Source organism: Serinus canaria, chromosome 1 (genome assembly GCF_022539315.1).
Source record: "Serinus canaria isolate serCan28SL12 chromosome 1, serCan2020, whole genome shotgun sequence".
Lineage (NCBI taxonomy): Eukaryota > Metazoa > Chordata > Aves > Passeriformes > Fringillidae > Serinus > Serinus canaria.
In genome coordinates, this window is record NC_066313.1 from 75,927,713 (window position 1) to 75,945,373 (window position 17,661).

Genomic DNA, 17,661 nt, shown 5'->3' on the forward strand with positions numbered 1-17,661 from the left:
TTCTTTCTAATTTTGTATAATGGAGATAAACTGTTATCAGTAGAAATAACTACTGCAGGGGAAGTGATTTGGTTATTGAAAGGTAAGTAATTCAAGTATTCTGGTTTTTATTTACTGAGTTTCCCAGGACTTTTTCCTATACCAGCCTACAGTAGTATGAGACAGCTGAAGCAATAGGTGGCATCAACAAAAGAATTTGTAAACTTGGCTTATGCAACTCTTAAATGAAAACAATTATGGGAATCTTCTCCTTTCAGATACCGTTTAAAATGATGCATTTAAGGTTTATTTTGTCTTCAGAATGCAGAACTTTCAAAACTGAAGTGCTTGTGTTCCTTTTGAGTAAACAAAACCCATTTGTCTTTGAAGAAGTTCTACAAGGTTTTTTTTCCTGAACTTGAATTACTCCCAAACAATAGAGAATCAACTCCCCCTACTGACAGCAATCAGGAAAACACAAGGAATACCTGTGAGGACAGAAACAAGCTGGTAGTGGACAAACTTTAACGATCTGATTTATGGTCCATTATTGATTGTAAACGTCTAAATTCTAGCATTAAATTCCTACAACTGCAGAAAATAATTTTGCGATCCTGGTTGTGTTTCCTGTCAGCTGATTCCTCGTTGCTTTGAGTTTCTCAGTGCACTAATGATGAGGTAGAATTTACATTCCACTTATGGTATTAATTTTACATTCCTCTGGCTGAAAAGGGTCAGGAGGTTGTAAAATCAAACATTAAATGAATCGGAGGAGACAGTAGTGCAATATATGACTGCCCTCAGGACATAGTGCAATGGCTGATGGGATTAACGTTGGGTCTCATTTCCTGCTTTTACAGGATGCAGATGAAGCTGTCAGAATTGCAAGGGAAATTGGTAAGTTCTTAAATTAGCTATGGTGGGATTTGTGTGCCTCTCAGCAGACATGGTTGACTAAATTGAATGTGTAATAAGTAATCCCTATAGAACAAATAATGTTTTAATAGTTTTTAAGTTCCCTGTTGCCCATAGGGCTGGAGGAATCTAGGCATTAACGCCCTGTCTCCTAAATCATCACATTTGAGCTTTTCAAACTGGACTTTACAGAACAAGTGCAGCCATGATTTGTGATATGAATGTAATATGCAGCAATGAGTACCTCTCTAAAGGAGTTACCTGAAGGTATATCTGCAATTGGACATGAGTCAAAAGGTAGGCATGGTCCATTTCTCTTTATGTGGAGACTGACACCAGTGATGTTATGATCTTCATTCTTCATCACTGTGTGGACTGCAGCTAACTTGAACATGATCCAGAGCACCAGCCTTCTGTGCTTACTGGAATAAAGTCACTATTCAGCTTCTGAGTATCTTACAGAATGGTGAAAAGAGCAACCAGCAAATGAGTCTGGGACTAATTTTGATGAAGGTTAAGTGTAATATGTGTTTAATGAGTTTTGGCTTTTATTTACTAAAGCTTGATGTTAGTGAAAATGCTAAACCATATGCTTGAAATTACACTTTTGTAAATGCTTTCTAGAAGAAGAATCTAATGCAGTAAGATATCTGATTTTTTCTTGGGGTTTTTCTTTAATATTCCCCTTGAGATTGCAACCATGAGAAGCTATTTAGGTTTATCACAAGTCGATAAACTGCTTTTCACCTGTGTCAAGAGCTATTGCTGTGCCTTTTTGTGCCCGATAGAAAGTGGGAGTTACACTGATTAGAAGTTATCTGCAGCAGTGTAATATCTTTCTGCTTTCAGTTTAAGGTGGGGCTTTCACCCTGCACTGGTTAACTGCTCTGAAACCTCCCTTAGGCTTGTCTGACTTTTAGGCTGACACAATTGAAGTCAGCATTTCTGTGAGTAGTCAGGCTTTATGTCTTGGTTGTGAAATCCATTGATAACTGATCACTCTCATGGGAGCATTACCAAAAGAAAGAGTCTGTTAACCAAACTGGAACATTCAGAAGAGAACGGTAAATAAAATTTGGTTTAGTCCTGCAGAAAGACATAGTAATGTGACATTATTTCAGTTCACTTTCTCTTCAATACTCTTTCTTGCTCTTGTGTTTTAAACATTTCCTGCAGGTATTTTCTTAAACATTTTGATGAATGTATGTTAGAAGGCATGCAGTGGCTTTCTAGACACCCTTTAAAATACATTCTTTTTTAATTTTCTTCTGAGTTCTTCTAGTGTTCTGTTGACGGGTTCCTGTCTTTGATATCAGTAGCACTTTGGAGGTCATTATATCAAGGCAGTCTTAAATCTGTGATAATAAAGTCAATTACAGACAGCTGGGTGGTGCTTTATTTAGATGGAAAATTCTTAAGCTGCTTTGATACAAGAAGGGTTTGTACTATGGTGCCATGTAGTCAAAGAAAAATATTCCTTCTAGCTTTTTTCCCCACCCATGGTTTGACAAGTTGATCAGTTTGGTTAAGCTTTTGTCTAATTGTGACCACTGACCAGAATTAAACATAGTGATTTTAATTTCAAAGGATCTAAGATAGAAGGAAATTATAGTCTCTTGTTTTTATATGTAATGTATATGTCCTTGTATATAGAGCACTTGATAAGCAGTGAAATACTTTCAGATAGTTTCTAATTTCACTAATCCAGTGTTTCAGTCTTCTAAGAAAGCTTAAGTAATTCTTAAAAAAGTGACCATGGGTCAGTGCTCAAAACAGTAGAACTGTGTGTGACGCTCTCTTGCTGCCTGTGGTTTTTTTCTGCTTCTCCCTGCTGTGTTTTGGCCAAAGATCCAGTAGTAGTGGAGCATGGTGCCTCAGAGTTGAAAATGTAGCCTTTACCTGTTTCAGTGACTATTATCTATGGATACATATTTTCTAGGTGTGGGAGTGAAACCTTCTTTTTGCCCCTGATTTAAGATGTTTTCCTGTATTGTGTAGAGAATGTGACAGGGAAACTATGTTAAATCGGAAACTGGAAGAAGTTCAGGCACAATTTGCTGTATTGGCTCCTTTCTACTGTCTCTCTTCTCTCTTTGTTGGTCTGGGCTGTTGTGCTCTTCTGATCCTTTCTGTAGTGCTTAATTGCATTGGCCCTTTTCCCATGCTGCTTTTAGGAACTGTTGGCTTCTTAATTCTGAAGCATCAATGAAACTCCAGAAAGTTTGACTCCTCTATTTGAAAGGATCGAGCAGCTATGAAGTGCAGTCAGTTAAAATAAAATGAAAGTCTGTACAAAACTGAAAAGATGAACAAGATGGTTTTTTGTCAAGTTTCATTCGACATGGGTTTAGTTAGTGCTAGCATTTAATGGATATTATTGGATTTAATAATGGATATTGAAAAGAATCTGGTATTGTCACATGCGATATTGCTCAGACTGATGTTGCACAATGTGTTCTGTGGTCTTCTACCTGCAACTTTATAAAAATGGGTAAATTACAACTAAAAACCTTGGCGGCAAAGGGTGGGAGCTAACAGTTGCAGGACATCAAAAGTTTGTTTACTCCTTTTATCATTGAGATTCTCAGAACAGTAACTGTTCTGGAAACAAAGCAGTCCTAACTTATGAGTACCTATTTAGCAGCGAGAGCAGGTGCAGTGATCTTCAAGTCTGACTGCTTTCTGCTTTCTTGCCTCCTAAGATCTTTAATTCCATCCTTAAGAGGCATCACAAGATTGGAAAACTATTAAATAAGAGTAGATTTTAATCTCACATGCAATTTTAATTTCACATAAAGTGGCATCTAATTTGAGGGAGGGATTGGAAATCTAACACCTGCTGAATAATGTGTCTGTTTTGTGACTCCTTTCATTGCTGTTGTTGTGGGTACTTACAAATAAGTGTTAGAAATTGTTTGCATGCCTCTCCCTTCCCATAACTAATCCAACCAATCCATGTGAACATACTTCAGCAATTTTGATTGCTACAAAAATGGAGAGTGTTGAGAAATGCATTCTGATCCCAGTATCCTGTACCCAATATGTATGCAAAACTTAAATTTTACAAGGCCTTCCTTTCAGTGTTTGGTATTGGCTAAAGAGCTGCTCTCTAGCTGAGTTTAGCTTAGCTCCCCAAGAGTGAGAGCAACCTCCTGTTTGGGCAAAAGCTCCAGTACCCTTATTTTCAGGTGACTGGCTAATTTACATGCTAACATGTAGAGGTCTGTTGCAATTTTTCCTTCTCAACCAGAAAAGCTGTTTGGATTTTTTCAAAACAGGCCTTACTTTATTTTTTTTAAACCTATTTTATTTTTACTTATATAGTGGCTCTTGGGAATCTTTAACTGCCTTGCCTACAAGCATGGCTGATATATTATAAATGTATATAAAATGTGGGAGGGAGTGGAAGCAAAGTGGTGCTACACTTGGTGAATGATACTAGTAACCCATGTATACTCTGATAATTTAACCATATGAGTTGTGATAGATAAATTCATTTTGAAGCATACAAGGCTTACCAAGGCTCATTTTTGATATGCCTGTTTTGCTTTGAAAACTAAAGAACAGTAAATTTGGAGTAGATTCTGCTTAGAGAATTAAAATCAGCAAACCATTCAAGAGACTGATATTGTTAGACTGAAATTGGTAGCATAATTAATTATGATTTTTTAAAAATACATGTAACACTGAATAACATAGATTAAGGGATGGAAATTGCCTTAGTACATTTGCCATAATAAGGCTTAGAACAATGCTTGTTTTAAAATTTCACTCCCGCAGCTTTTGGGTTGGACAGGGTCTCTAGATGGTGATAGTATTGCCAAAGATTCTTTGGTGTATCCAGTAAAATCTCATTTCTTGCATGAAAGTTATACAAGATGTGCTTTTAGCTTTATTTCAAGATATCCAGTGACTTGTGTAGCAGCCTGGAAGCTGCCAGGGATCTGGAGATGCACCTGTAGCATCAATAAAATGCTCTTGTGTAGGTGTTGCATATACTGCATTTAATGAAAATTGGTTGAACTTCAGTGTTGCTGCATGTAATCTACAATTATTTTGATTTTACCCTTTAATCTCTGGGATTGTAGAGGCCTGGATCAGGGTCATTGTCTGTGGCTTATCTTGTACCCTTCTATGGGCAGTGTCAGATATTCCATAAGAAAATCTAAGAGACTAAAGAAAGGTTATTTGCATGCCTCTGTTTGGTCTTAACCTTATATGTTGTAACAAGAGACTGCTTTAGACTCCAAGGCATGGAGATTTATAGTCTTTTGGTAATCCATGCCTATAGGAGCTTGGTTTGTGCTCTACATATGCTTAACTATGACCTCTCTACAGCTTTCAGCCACATGAATGCTTTACAGCCTGGGGTTTCACAGTCTAATAATGTGTTAAGTTGGAAACTATTTTATTGTTTTTTTTTTCCCCTGTTTCTTTGTTAATTTAATGTTCTCGTGTACTGTTGCTGCTTTTCCACCTTCCAATCAACACTACTGTTTCTTATGCTTGTTTCATGCCTTTTTCTTTTTGGTGTTCATTTCAGACTTTTTAAGAAAACAAAGATTTTCCAGATCTTGCTGGTTTTAATTTTCTTCTCCTGAACCTCCTTTCAGTTAGATCACTGTGAGGAGGAAGTGGGAATATTGCACTGCTGTCACTTGACAGAACAAGAGTAGATCTACATTCCAGAAAGAAACTGTAAATATCAGTAACACATATGACAGTAGACTGGACCACTTCTAGGAACCATATTCAATTGTCTCTTTCTGTCCCTAGATCAAAGACTTTTATAGAATATATCTTCAGTTATCAAGGACTGAAATTCTTCTTGGTATACTATATCAGCTGGTCTCATATTTGCCTAATGTTGTGATTTTCATTAAACATTCTGGAGACCAAAGGCATTAAGAACTTTCTGCTATCCTAGAAATGTCAAAAGTGTTTTAATCAGATCCTTGATTAAGTTTTCTGCATGTTTGTGTAGAGAAAGGAGAAGTTCTCAGGTATGATGGAATTGTATCAGGAAGTTGCTTTGAATGAAATTATATGTAATAAAAGATAAACAATCATTACCAAATCTGCATTTAAACTGTGTGCTTTGTTACTGTACTTTTCTAGTTTTCAGAAAAGGAAGATCTTACCTCATATCCATATTGCAGTACCTTGCTCTATGAGTAAGATATTGCCGATTGTGTACAATGCTGACAGATTTATGCTCCTTGGTTTTTTTTTTAACTACATGGCATGTACATTTGGGGGGAGTGTTTTTTTTAACTGTAAACAAAAGTAATCTGTGTTCTGATACTTTTACATAATATCTAAGCAGCGCAGCTCTCAAGCTGTTCTATTATTTAAAATGTGCTGCACTAGAAGTGTTGATAAAGATGTATATTTGTTTTCTCAATCTTTAGACTTAATTTATGAAGGTCTACTAATTTTTGATATTAATTAAAAAATATTATTTAAGCAGCAACAAAGGAAAAAAAAATGTTCCTAGCGAAATGTGAGCTTAAAAAGGTCAAATGCCTTATTCATAAATCATTTCATTATTTGGGAGTAATTCATTCAGTGTTTTTTTTTTGATATAAATGAATTGGAGAAGACAGCCTTTCTTGGCTGTAGAAATTACTGCACTGACAGCTAAGTTTTGAAAAGAAAAAATTCTCCTCTGTTCTCCCTGCAAAAAACAAAGTGTTTTAATAAACGAAGTTATTGTCTACTGGCTTTATTGGACATGTGGTCAGTTGTCATGTTCCTCTGACCAACTGAACAAAGTTTGAACTTCTGTCTAATTGTTCCCCGCTGTTAGGCTACCCTGTCATGATCAAGGCCTCAGCAGGTGGTGGTGGGAAAGGCATGAGAATCGCTTGGGATGATGAAGAGACCAGGTGAGATGCTGTCCAAAAGCTTGCCTTGATGAATGCTGCAGTTACTGAAGTCCCATTAAGCCATTGTAAGCTGACAGTTGAGCAGATATGAAATGTTAGACAGAGAAATTGGATATTATTTGGTTTTCTCCCTTTAGCATAGCGAGAAATATACTTTGGAAATTTGCATGTGCTGATTTCTGATTAATTATTGCATAAACCTTACAAAACATCATCCATTAATTTGAGTAAAAAACCAACGTTTACAATTGCTGTAAATCCAGTGTTAGACTGTAGATAACTTTTTGCTGTATGCCTTTCAGAATGCTGATTTATTAATTTCTCTGTGTTAGGTAGAATATTTATTGGCCCTGATTCACAAACATTAATGCCATATGTAAGCATGCCATTAGTTCTGTTAAAGTTGATGAGTCTGGTAATTCATACGTGGGAACACATATGGTGTTACCAGAATGTGCTGTAATAAATTGCATACTTCTATGTTTAAAGCATTTGTATTAGCAAACTAGTGTACTTTTGTCTGTTTTGAAACAACACGTGTTTCACACACAGATGTTTTCATGTCTCTTATTGGTTGTCTGAATCCTGAACATTGCATGATGCTTTGTCGTTGACTCAGAATCCATTCTCACTTCCCTGTCATTTTTCTGTCTTCTGTTAAATTTTTGTTTGTCAAAACCTAAAAATTGGATGAAGGCATAATGAATGTCTAGTAGTTAAATTTTAGATTTAAAGAAAACATGGTGGGTTTATTTGTACCATGCTCTGTGTAGTTCATTTGTATTCAACTCTAAATAGGAAAATAATATTTTGTGCATTAGAATGAAGATCTAGAATAACCTCCTTTCTTAAAAGGATACTTTGTTTCTACTGCTTTATAATCCAAATTTTCTGCCTTGATCTTGTACAGGCAGTAGTTCATCTGTTGGACTTGAAAGGAAGGAGTTCATTTCTTGTTTAGTTCAGAAAGAAGCAAAGGAGCTTGATTAAAGTAACTGTTTTAAAATAAAAGTGTATCTAAAATCATGATTGCTAAGTTATTTTGGAGAAAGGCTGTGGTTATGGAAACCACAGCCAGTGCTCAACCACCCTCTGGGTGAAGAATCCTCTCCTTATTTGAAACATACTTTTGGATTTTCAGGCTAGTTGAAAACCTTTCTTGTTTCAGCTGGCTATGTGTACAATAAGGAGACTTAAATGAACCTGTGGCATGATGGTGGAAATAGCCACTGGAAGTGGAAAAGACTGATTTGAGGAGCTTAATTACTACTGTTACAGAATTCTTTATGGTAACTTACTGCTTCATTTCATGTCCCTTATATATGCCAGATGATGACAATTGTTTTAGATCCTTTATATATATATATATATATATATATATAAATAATATATATTATTAATGTAATAATTATTATTCCAGCTATAGCTAAGATTTCTGTTAATTTTCAGCTAATATTTCTAAAATAAATACTGGTACAGTTTTGTCAATGTTATAATTTGTTTTTTGAAATAGCTGTTCACGTGCCCTTCCCTGCAGAAGGCTGCAGTGTAGATCCCCCTCTGGGTAGGGCTGCTGTTGTGTTTTTTAAGATCTGAGTCCCTCCCAATTCTCATTTCTATTGCTTGTTTCCAAATTTTGGTCAAGTTCTGGAGCTGAATTTTGTACACAGTTTGAGTCACTGACCCACATCTGAAATTAAAATAGCCTTATGTTCACTCTAATATAATCCCTAGCTAGATTTCGTGTTTTGTAGAAGTGTAATTTAGCATGCCTGTTCTTCACCTAATAGATGCCCACTTGAAATTATATTGAAAATGAAGGGCAGATTTCTGAAAAGCAGTTTGCCTCAAGTTCAAGTTGGTAGATTTTTTTTTTTCTTCAGCCTGAGAAAGTTCTGCTGTGCTCTGTATCTTAAACTATTTTAACTGAGTCATTGATCATCCCAACTCTGGTCTTGTATGTGAAGAGCCTCTGTGCTTGCACCCCAGCAAACCTGAAAGTGCTTTCCAGGTACAGGCACTGTGAAGTTCATGATGCAGTACAGCAGAACATGACCAGGGCATGTGTCTGACTATCTGCACCTCATCTGTATCATTCCCTCTTTGTGGAGAAACTGAAGGCTTCTTGCTTCCAGTATGCTCAGAGCAATTGTACATCTAACTAAATCTTTAGGGTTCATGGCTCCAACTTGTGGTCTGGCAGCTCTGAAAAGGAATTAAATTCAGTACTCTGTCATTTCCAAAAAACAGATTGAAATTTTTTGGCAGAGGTTGTGATGGGTCTTTGCATGTGAAGGCACTTAATTGCTTGTAGGTTGAATGTCAGAGATCATCATGCAGGAGCTATTGGCCCATGTTTCTAAACTCTGTGGATTTGCAGATAGAAATTGGTTTCTTTAGCTAGTAGCTTCAGCTGCAGACATGATAACCTCCAAGTTGGAAATTTGTACTAAATTATTTTTTTTAAAGTTACCTTTGAAAAATTTTGAGCTTTGTGTTAGTAATTCCCCCTATTGTCTCACCTTCTGTAACTTTTCCTAGATATTGAAGTCTTGCATGCTTAGTGGGTATCTGTTTTGAAAGTTTTTACCAAGGTAGCTTCCAGCAACAGATGTTTAGAGAGATGATTTTGATTTTTAACGTGTAATAATAGGAAAATGTAAATTGTCCTGTTTCTGAAATTCTTTGTTCATGCTTATGCCAATTTTATGAATGAAAATCAAACATCTGCTCTCAGATTCAAGAACCCCTTGTAATTTCTGTTCTGTGGTCTTGTGTTTGGAATGAGTAATGGGACTGGAAGATGTTAATGTGGAATAATTATAAAAATAAAATAGCAAAATCATTCTGAATCTTCCACCTCCTAAAGCAAAGGGTATATAAAGTGTGTGGTCTAAGAGGACAGTGCTTTTAAAACTCAACAGCATTACCTATTGCAAGCTTATGCATTAAGTTTAATGTCTTCCCAAAGCATTGCATTTGGCATTTCAAAGTACTGTGCAAAACCAGGAGTGTATGGGCTTGGCATCTTTGGTCTATCCTGCACAGGTATGTGCTATTCAGTAAGGGCAAGGAATCTATTGGATGAGTAAAGAACAGTCTTTCCTAAAACCCTATTTTTTAAAAACCCACGCATTCACATATTCATGCCGTCTACATGTGTAAAATGCTGTGACTAGATAATTTCAGTTGATTTTTTTTTTTAAATAATTTGGAGCTAAGCTGAAGCAATCTATATTGGTTCTGTGTGTGAAGTCAACAACATTTGAGTGTCTATTGGCTACTTCTCAGGGTTTTAGAGGGCTTCTACTGTACTAACGGCTATCAAGCATCTACTTTTTTAACTAGATGGCCCTTCTAATGCTGGTCTTGACAAAAAAAAAGTTATTTTACTATTTCCTGATTCTGAAAACTGAAGTTTTACATAATGAGTACAGTCTTTTGTTAGTGTCTGACTGCCTCGAAAGAAAATTGTTTTAATTAAAGCAGCACTGCTGATTTCAGAGCTGGAGGCAGAAAGCTGGCATGGCTGTTGCACTTCAAACAACCACAGGAAGGCTTTTAGCAACATCAGTAATGCTTTTCTACAACTTAAACTTCAGTGTGAGTAAATGTACTGTAGGGAGAGAGGCGAACCTTAGAGAGATCCTGTTTTTCCTCTCTGTAACTGTGCATGTTTGAAGGGATCTAGAGACAGCATCTTGTCCAGCTTTGTCCTCTGAATAGCATCAGCTCTCAGTTTAAATGGATTGCTTAGAGCTCTGCCTGATTGGTCTTGCATTGAGATTGCACAGCCTCCCTAAAACGCCTGCTCTGCTTCTTCTTTCTTTTAATTTGTTTTTCCTCACATCTGTTTGGAATTGATTTTTGTCACTGGCCAATTACAACTGCACAGTTTTGTATGATAAAGCAAGGTCAGAAAATCTGAGATATTCATTCCAATTATATGTTATTTAAAAAGATTTACAGATGTATGGATGAGATGATTAGGTACCTGTCCTTTTTTTTTAACAAGTATTGTGGTTTTGATTTCTAATTAGCACACTTCCTTCAGTGAAAGACAAAGTCAATTGTGAATAATTATGGAATAATTATGCATAAAACTATGTGACACAAAAATGTTTACAAAACAAAACAGAGCCTTTGATATAGGAGTTAAAATAGCTGTAAATCACTTTCATAAGAAACACTATGTATGGCTGTTTGTTACAGCACTTTTTTTTTTTTTTTTTTTTTTTTTGACAGATCAGGTAGTGCACAGAACCACTAATTTTGATGTCCCTTTTTTCTCTTTACTAGGTAATTAAATGTATTGAAGTTAAATATGAATTTAGGAAAGTTGTGCATTAGGTATAATCTCTCAAAATTACAACGTGTATTATCCCACAATGTTGAAAAAAATGTGAAGATATACTTTTAAATTTACACATTTCTCTACTGTAAATTTACTTGTTTTGAAATCTATGGTCTGGGTTAACTACACCCAAGATACGGAAAGCATGAAAACTTCAACTCAGTTGTGCTGTAGTTCTTATTCTGGGCACAGATGTCAGGGATGCTGTTTCAGTCGTCAGTCACACAGAAACTTGACCAAGCTTTCCATATGTATCAACATGGACATGGATGGCACTAATGTGCGACTTACAGAGCCTGTAGAAAATTTCAATGAAGATTTTGGGTCCCTGCATTATGCTCTGTCTCACCGTGAGAAAGCTATTGATGATCTTCTTTGTCAGAGCTTATGACCCAAGGAGTATTCTTTCTGCTATTAAAAAAAAAAAAAAGTAGCTTGCAATATTTTTTTTGTTTAACTACATGTGTCAGAGAAGAAACAGAGGGAAGCATACAGAGTGCTCTGTATAACACTCAGTTATTTTTAAGGCAGGGAAAAACTACTCATACAGCTGCTGTGTTCTGTGAGGTCAAATATTGCATCTTTAGGTCGTGTTCAGTGGTGGAATTTGCAATGTCTGTAATATTATGTTTGCAGTTCTTTAATGTAGAATTAACCAACTTCTGCTGTTGTTGAGTGCTAAGAGGGCTGCATTCTGTAAATAATGGTGAACTTCACCTTTACTTCTGTATAGCAAGTAGTTGGTAATCACTGGATCTTAAAATTCAATTACTTTGAGTTTTGCAGAAGAAAATGCATACCTAATTGTAGTAAATGTTCAGGATTTTTAAACATACTGGATTTTTTTGTGCTTTGAGAATGTTTTGGTTTGATTTGTGGTTGGTTGGGATTTTTTTGACTTTGCAAAAAAGCATGAAAAAAGGGATTAATTACAGAATCAACTGCAAATGATATGTCTTAGTTTTTGGATGTGTGTTGATTAGTGAAGAGTGATTGTTTACTGAAATCTAAGTGTTCTTGTATGCTTTGGGGCTTCTCAAATACAGATTATTCTTTTTGTTTTCATTATTTAAGGGAAGGTTTTAGGTTTTCATCTCAAGAAGCTGCTTCAAGTTTTGGTGATGATCGCTTACTGATAGAAAAGTTCATTGATAATCCTCGTCACATAGAAATCCAGGTTTGTACTATTATTATTAATGCTACTAGTAATTGTTGTGTATTATTTAATGAGATTTGAACTCATAAATAAATCAAAGTTCAAAATGTTTCAAACACTCCACTAAAAAAGGCCTAGAGTCTTGTGTTTTCCGGTGTCTTGGGTCATTGCTCAAACTGCATGGCTATCATGTACAATACAGCCTTCCTGTTTTCATTCCCTAGCCTTTCTTTAGCAGGAAGACTGTGAACTGTGCTCAGTTTGTTGGGGGAGAAAAAAATGTCATAGGCATCTGCCTGAAGGCTGGAGGTTTGAACTCCGGATCCTGTTGGAGTGCTTGAGTGCAGCAGAGGATGCAGGAGTTCAAGAACTGCCATGCTTAACGATTTGTTGCAAGGTCTAGGTGGTTTTGTCAGTATTTTGGAATTCTGTTCTGAAGTATGTCATTCTGCTTGGGAACTCAGGAGGATTTGTGTCCCATTTTGGGCAGTTTCTGGTTCAAAATCAGAGGGATTCTTTTTAACTTCTGCATTATTTCCATTTCTGTCGTTTATTGGATTTAAAATTAAGTCTGCTGATGCAGAACAAAAGTTGTTTCTTTTAGGAACTTGTTCACAGAATTGATTTCAAAATTTGTGATGTTTGATCTTATGTAGGTAGCTGAATTGTGTTTGTCAATAGCCTTGAGGTATTTCCTGTCAAGAAATCTATATGGAGCATATTAATTTCCTCAACAGAAATATTATTTTTTACACTGAAATTTCATTTATTTTTGTGCAAAATCTAAACCCTTTCTGTTGTGGCACATGGTGGTTTTTTGTTTTTTTTTTTAATAGTGAGAGCCTGAAGTAGCTCAACAACTGAGTGAAACAACAACAGTAAACTTGATAGTGTGAAATGATTTCTAAGAGAGAAATATTTAACATGTTTCACTCTGCCAGATGTGTGCCCACAGCCTCACGCTTCCTATGGGACTAACTTGCAGATCATAGAATCTTAGAATGGTTTGGGTTGGAAGGGACCTTGAAAAGCCATCTAGTCCAACCCCCTGCAATGAGCATGGACAGGTTCATCTAGATCAGGCTGCCTAGAGCCCTGTCCAACCTGATCGTGAATGTTTCTGGGGATGGGGCATCTGCCACCTCTCTGGGCAACGTGTTCTGTTGTTTCACCACTCCCATAATGAAAGATTTCTCCCTTATATCTAGCTAAATTTAATATTTTGTAGTTTAAAGCCATTACCCCTTTTCCTGTCGCTATAGGTCCAGCTAAAAAGTTTGTTTCCACATTTCTTATCAGCCCCCTCTAAGTATTGAAAAGCTGCAACTAGAGCAGCTCTGCTCCCCAGAGCCTTCTTTTTTCCAGGCTGATCTACCCCAAATCTATCAGCCTTACCTCACAGGAGAGGTGTTCAGTCCCTCTCATAATTTTTGTGGCTCTACTCTGGACCTGTTCCAACAAGGCCCATGTTTTTCCTGTACTGAGGACTCCAGAGCTGGATTTTGTGCTCCTGGTATGGTCTCAGCAGAGAGGAGTAGAAGAGAGAAGGGAAGAAGGAAGAGTGAAATGAAGAAATGGTCTGTAAACAGTCAAACAGCAAAATGAAAAATTGTGAAAAATGAAACCTTATTCTCAATTGAAAAGTCATGGAAAGGTACATAGTGAACTCAGTTTTAACATTGATCTTAGAGGTCAGATGGCTAGAGCATCTTTCTGTATTCTCTTGCTATGGCTAATAATTTTTGGCTACATATGTCTTTTTTTTCTTTTTGTCTGTGCAGATCAGTACACCTTAAAGATCGCTTTCAGTGCTTGCAGATTTGGGAGGTTTAGCAGGTTCCTACTGATTCTTCAATGAGAAAAGTTAGAGGAGATTGGTTCCTCCATAGTTCTATGAGTTTGGGGCAGTATTTACATTGTCTTGATTCCTCTGGGTTTAAAAAGGGTTACCCCAAAAAATTAAGTAGTGCTGTATTTAGGAACAATTTAATAAGTTGAATAACATGACTTTGCTATTAATAATTTATAGTTTTATTTATAATGGGTATACAGTGAATGTTGTTTTCCTTATACAAGCACTTTGATGGTACCTTTTAACAATATCATAGCATATCATTTTAACTTCGTGTTCTAATCAGCTTTAGGACGTTGACCTTGGTTCATTTTCAAACTGCTGAATATACAAACAATTTGAGACCAGATGCCAAATATTTATTAATTTAGCAGTGACTTTTAAATAGAACTGTTTTTAGCTTTCTTATATTTCTCCAAAGCACTGGTACTTAAAATTGTTAAATAAGAAGTTTCCTGTGTCTAGCTATAAAACAATCACTTTGTAAAACATGAGAAAAGACTAAAACAATTAACAGGAAAATAGAGTCCAAATACACTTTATGCTTGAACTGATTTGAAGTCTTGTTCTCCTGAAGTATCTGATAAAAAGTTTAAAGTAAGAGTACATTGAATGTCTACTACTTGGCCAGACAACAGTCCTACAACTGGAAACAGAATTTAGCTGAATCATGTAGGAGGGATTCCACTACGTAATATTTAATTATTTTTATTATTACAAGTGCATTTAGTTGTACATAGCATGTACTAATGTCCTAATAATCTAATCCTGAAAAATGGAGCATTTTCTGTTATGAATGTTTAGATAATAGAAACAAAAGCTGTAGCTGGGACATGCATTTTTATGGAGATGCGTACTGGATCTCGCAACATCTCAGAGATGATGATTTTGGAATGCTGCAAATGTCTTCTGAAATGCAATTGTTTTATGGCTAGTTTCTTTTATTGGAAACAATGGACACCAAATAAAAGTAAAAGCCTAATGCTGGATGTTGTTGGCTTATTCTATTTGTAATTACTTTGTCATTGTAAATTTTCATGCATGTCTCTTTTTTCCATTAACTAATAATAGAAAAACAGTTATTTTAAGATCCAGTTTGCTGAAATTTAGTAGGATATGTGAAAAGTCCTGAAGTAGAAAAAAATTTACTGCTTGGATTGAAAAAATGTAGTATCCTCTTCTGAAAAATACAGAGAGAAGAGAGAAGCACAATGACCAGTTTATATTGTAGTGTTCCAAAATTTGTTTGTTTGTTTGTTTGTTTTGATGAGAGAGAATTCTGTGGAAAGTTGTAGGCTTTCTAACAGTGAAGCAGAAGTGGTCACAAGGAATCATTCTGCTTACACAACAGGGATTTTTTCATCAAGTACCATGCTATGCTCTAGAGGTACTACTTTAATAGTAAAATAAACCCCATAAAAAATTAGTCCAAAAATCTTTGGACCTTCCAAATTATTTCTTGGAGTGCCCCATGAGTTTGTAGAGCTCCAGTCATCTGGATTGGGTGAGTGAGCACTTAGGTAGGAAGTACTTGTTTTCCCTTTCCCTTTCCCTGCTGTTCTTTGTGTTGAGTCCCTTGCTAGGGAATCTAGCAGTTGGCTGGAGCATCCTAGTGCTACTGCTGCTGCTAAACCTCCCCCTGGACTGTAAAGAGGGTTCTAGGAGATGCTGTAGTTTAGAAAATCCTAAAATTATCAGTCTTCTAGAGCCCTTTTCCCACTAGAATGCTCCGTAAATTTGTGGGAGCACAACAGAATTTTTTAGGAGGGAAAGCATCTGATCTTACAGGGCTCAGAGCACCCTGGATCTGATGCTGCACAGTGCACATAAGTTGTCTTCATGAGTTCACTGCCTCGTTTTCAGTCACATCTACCCAGATTTTTCACGCCTTAGCAACCATTGGTGTCATAGATGCAGGAATTCATCTTGCCTAGTGCCATACTTGCTCTGTGGTGCTAAAAGGAATAATAAATAATACAGATTCGTTGTCACAAATGTGAGTAGATATGGTTGAGTTCACACAGTTTGAGGAAGATTGTCTCCTTGTTTTATCTTGTCGGTTTTCAGTGTAGGACTGAGCTATTAAAGAATGAAGCATGAATATTGGCATGGGTTCCCGCAGATCAGAGCAGGAAGATAGATGGAAAAAAAATGGGTGAGAAGAAAAATTTTATAAGGAAGAAAGGGAGCAGGTGTGGTCTGTATTAAAAGAAATTGTTCTAAGAATAAGGGTAGAATTATCATCATAAGATGGGAAGAAGTCTACTTGAATCTTCAAATCTTGTATTTGTTATTGGAAATGGCTGCATCTTACCAATTTCATAAAGGGACAGAGTTCCTTTCCTTACTTTCCCCTCTAGTCTGAAGAATCAATTAAGAGTTCTGCTGTACTTGTGGGCTCTTTTCTAGCATATAATTTATGTAGTTGTATCTAGATACTTGATTTTTTTCCCTCTTCCATGAACTGAAGCTGCAGCCAAGAACTGTAGTTATTGATTTTTTAAAAATGTCTTGAAAATACTGCTTTTATTTCCTTTGAAAGTACTGAGGGAGGTGCAAATTTTGTTCTCCTTAATGAAGGATAACAAAGTTTCTGAGGTTTTTTTTCTTCATTAAAGACAGGGCATTGTGGTTTGCCTACTAAGAAAGCTCCATTAGACTTTTTTTTCTGAGATATTTTGTGTGTAATTCAGGAGCAAAATTTGGCATCCTTTGAGATTTTTTTTTTTGTTGATGCAATATTTTGCTTTTGTGTAATTTTGTAATGCAGTGCAATTTAAAATGCTTGAAAATGTAGTTTTAATCTTATTTCAGCCTTTCGTAAGAAGATCCCTAATATTTGGCAATCAAATTTTGAAGTGAGAGTGTGTTTTGCTATGTACGGACTCTACATAGAGGCTTTAGAATAATCCTAATCAGAATTTGAAGGAATGTTCAATTAGTATTTCATATATAAATTTCCTACATAAGCTTTTCCCCCAAGCTTTATTTTTAGATTGGAAAAAAAAACCAAACCCTAAATGCTGTGTAACAGTATTATGCCAGATGACCATATGCTTACATCTGTTTGTTAATAGCAGTGTGTTATTGTTTTAGGTTTTGGCAGATAAACATGGCAATGCCTTGTGGTTGAATGAAAGAGAATGCTCCATTCAAAGGAGAAACCAGAAGGTTGTGGAGGAAGCACCAAGGTGTGTATACTGGATTCTTGATGTGGCTTCATAGTAACTGAAAGCACTTTTGGAAGCCTGCTGGTTCTATTTGTTGTACAAATGCAAGAAATTTTTCTTCTATTAAAAAGCACAAAGAAAATAAATGTTTGTTACAGTCATTTGACCGTACTGCAATTTTGATGTTGTTCTTGAGGGTGTTTTGATTTTGCTTTACAGTGTCTTTCTGTAAGAAAACTAGTGTTGTGTAGTTAATTTTTAAAATGATTTTCTATAAATTGGATTTGGATCTTACCAATCCACTGCATGTGGTATAGTTTTGTGTGTGTATATATGTGTGTGTGTGT

The 17,661-nt window shown here is 36.0% G+C and overlaps 1 protein-coding gene across 1 annotated transcript in view; it reads left to right on the top strand.

Annotated features, from left to right (window-relative positions):
- PCCA (propionyl-CoA carboxylase subunit alpha) overlaps window positions 1-17,661 on the top strand; it is a 270,532-nt gene that overhangs the window by 81,859 nt on the left and 171,012 nt on the right. The window contains exons 8-11 of the mRNA XM_050975683.1: window positions 840-876; window positions 6,704-6,782; window positions 12,211-12,313; window positions 17,241-17,335. Of these exons, the coding sequence (XP_050831640.1) occupies window positions 840-876; window positions 6,704-6,782; window positions 12,211-12,313; window positions 17,241-17,335 (314 nt within the window). The remainder of the gene's footprint in view (window positions 1-839; window positions 877-6,703; window positions 6,783-12,210; window positions 12,314-17,240; window positions 17,336-17,661) is intronic.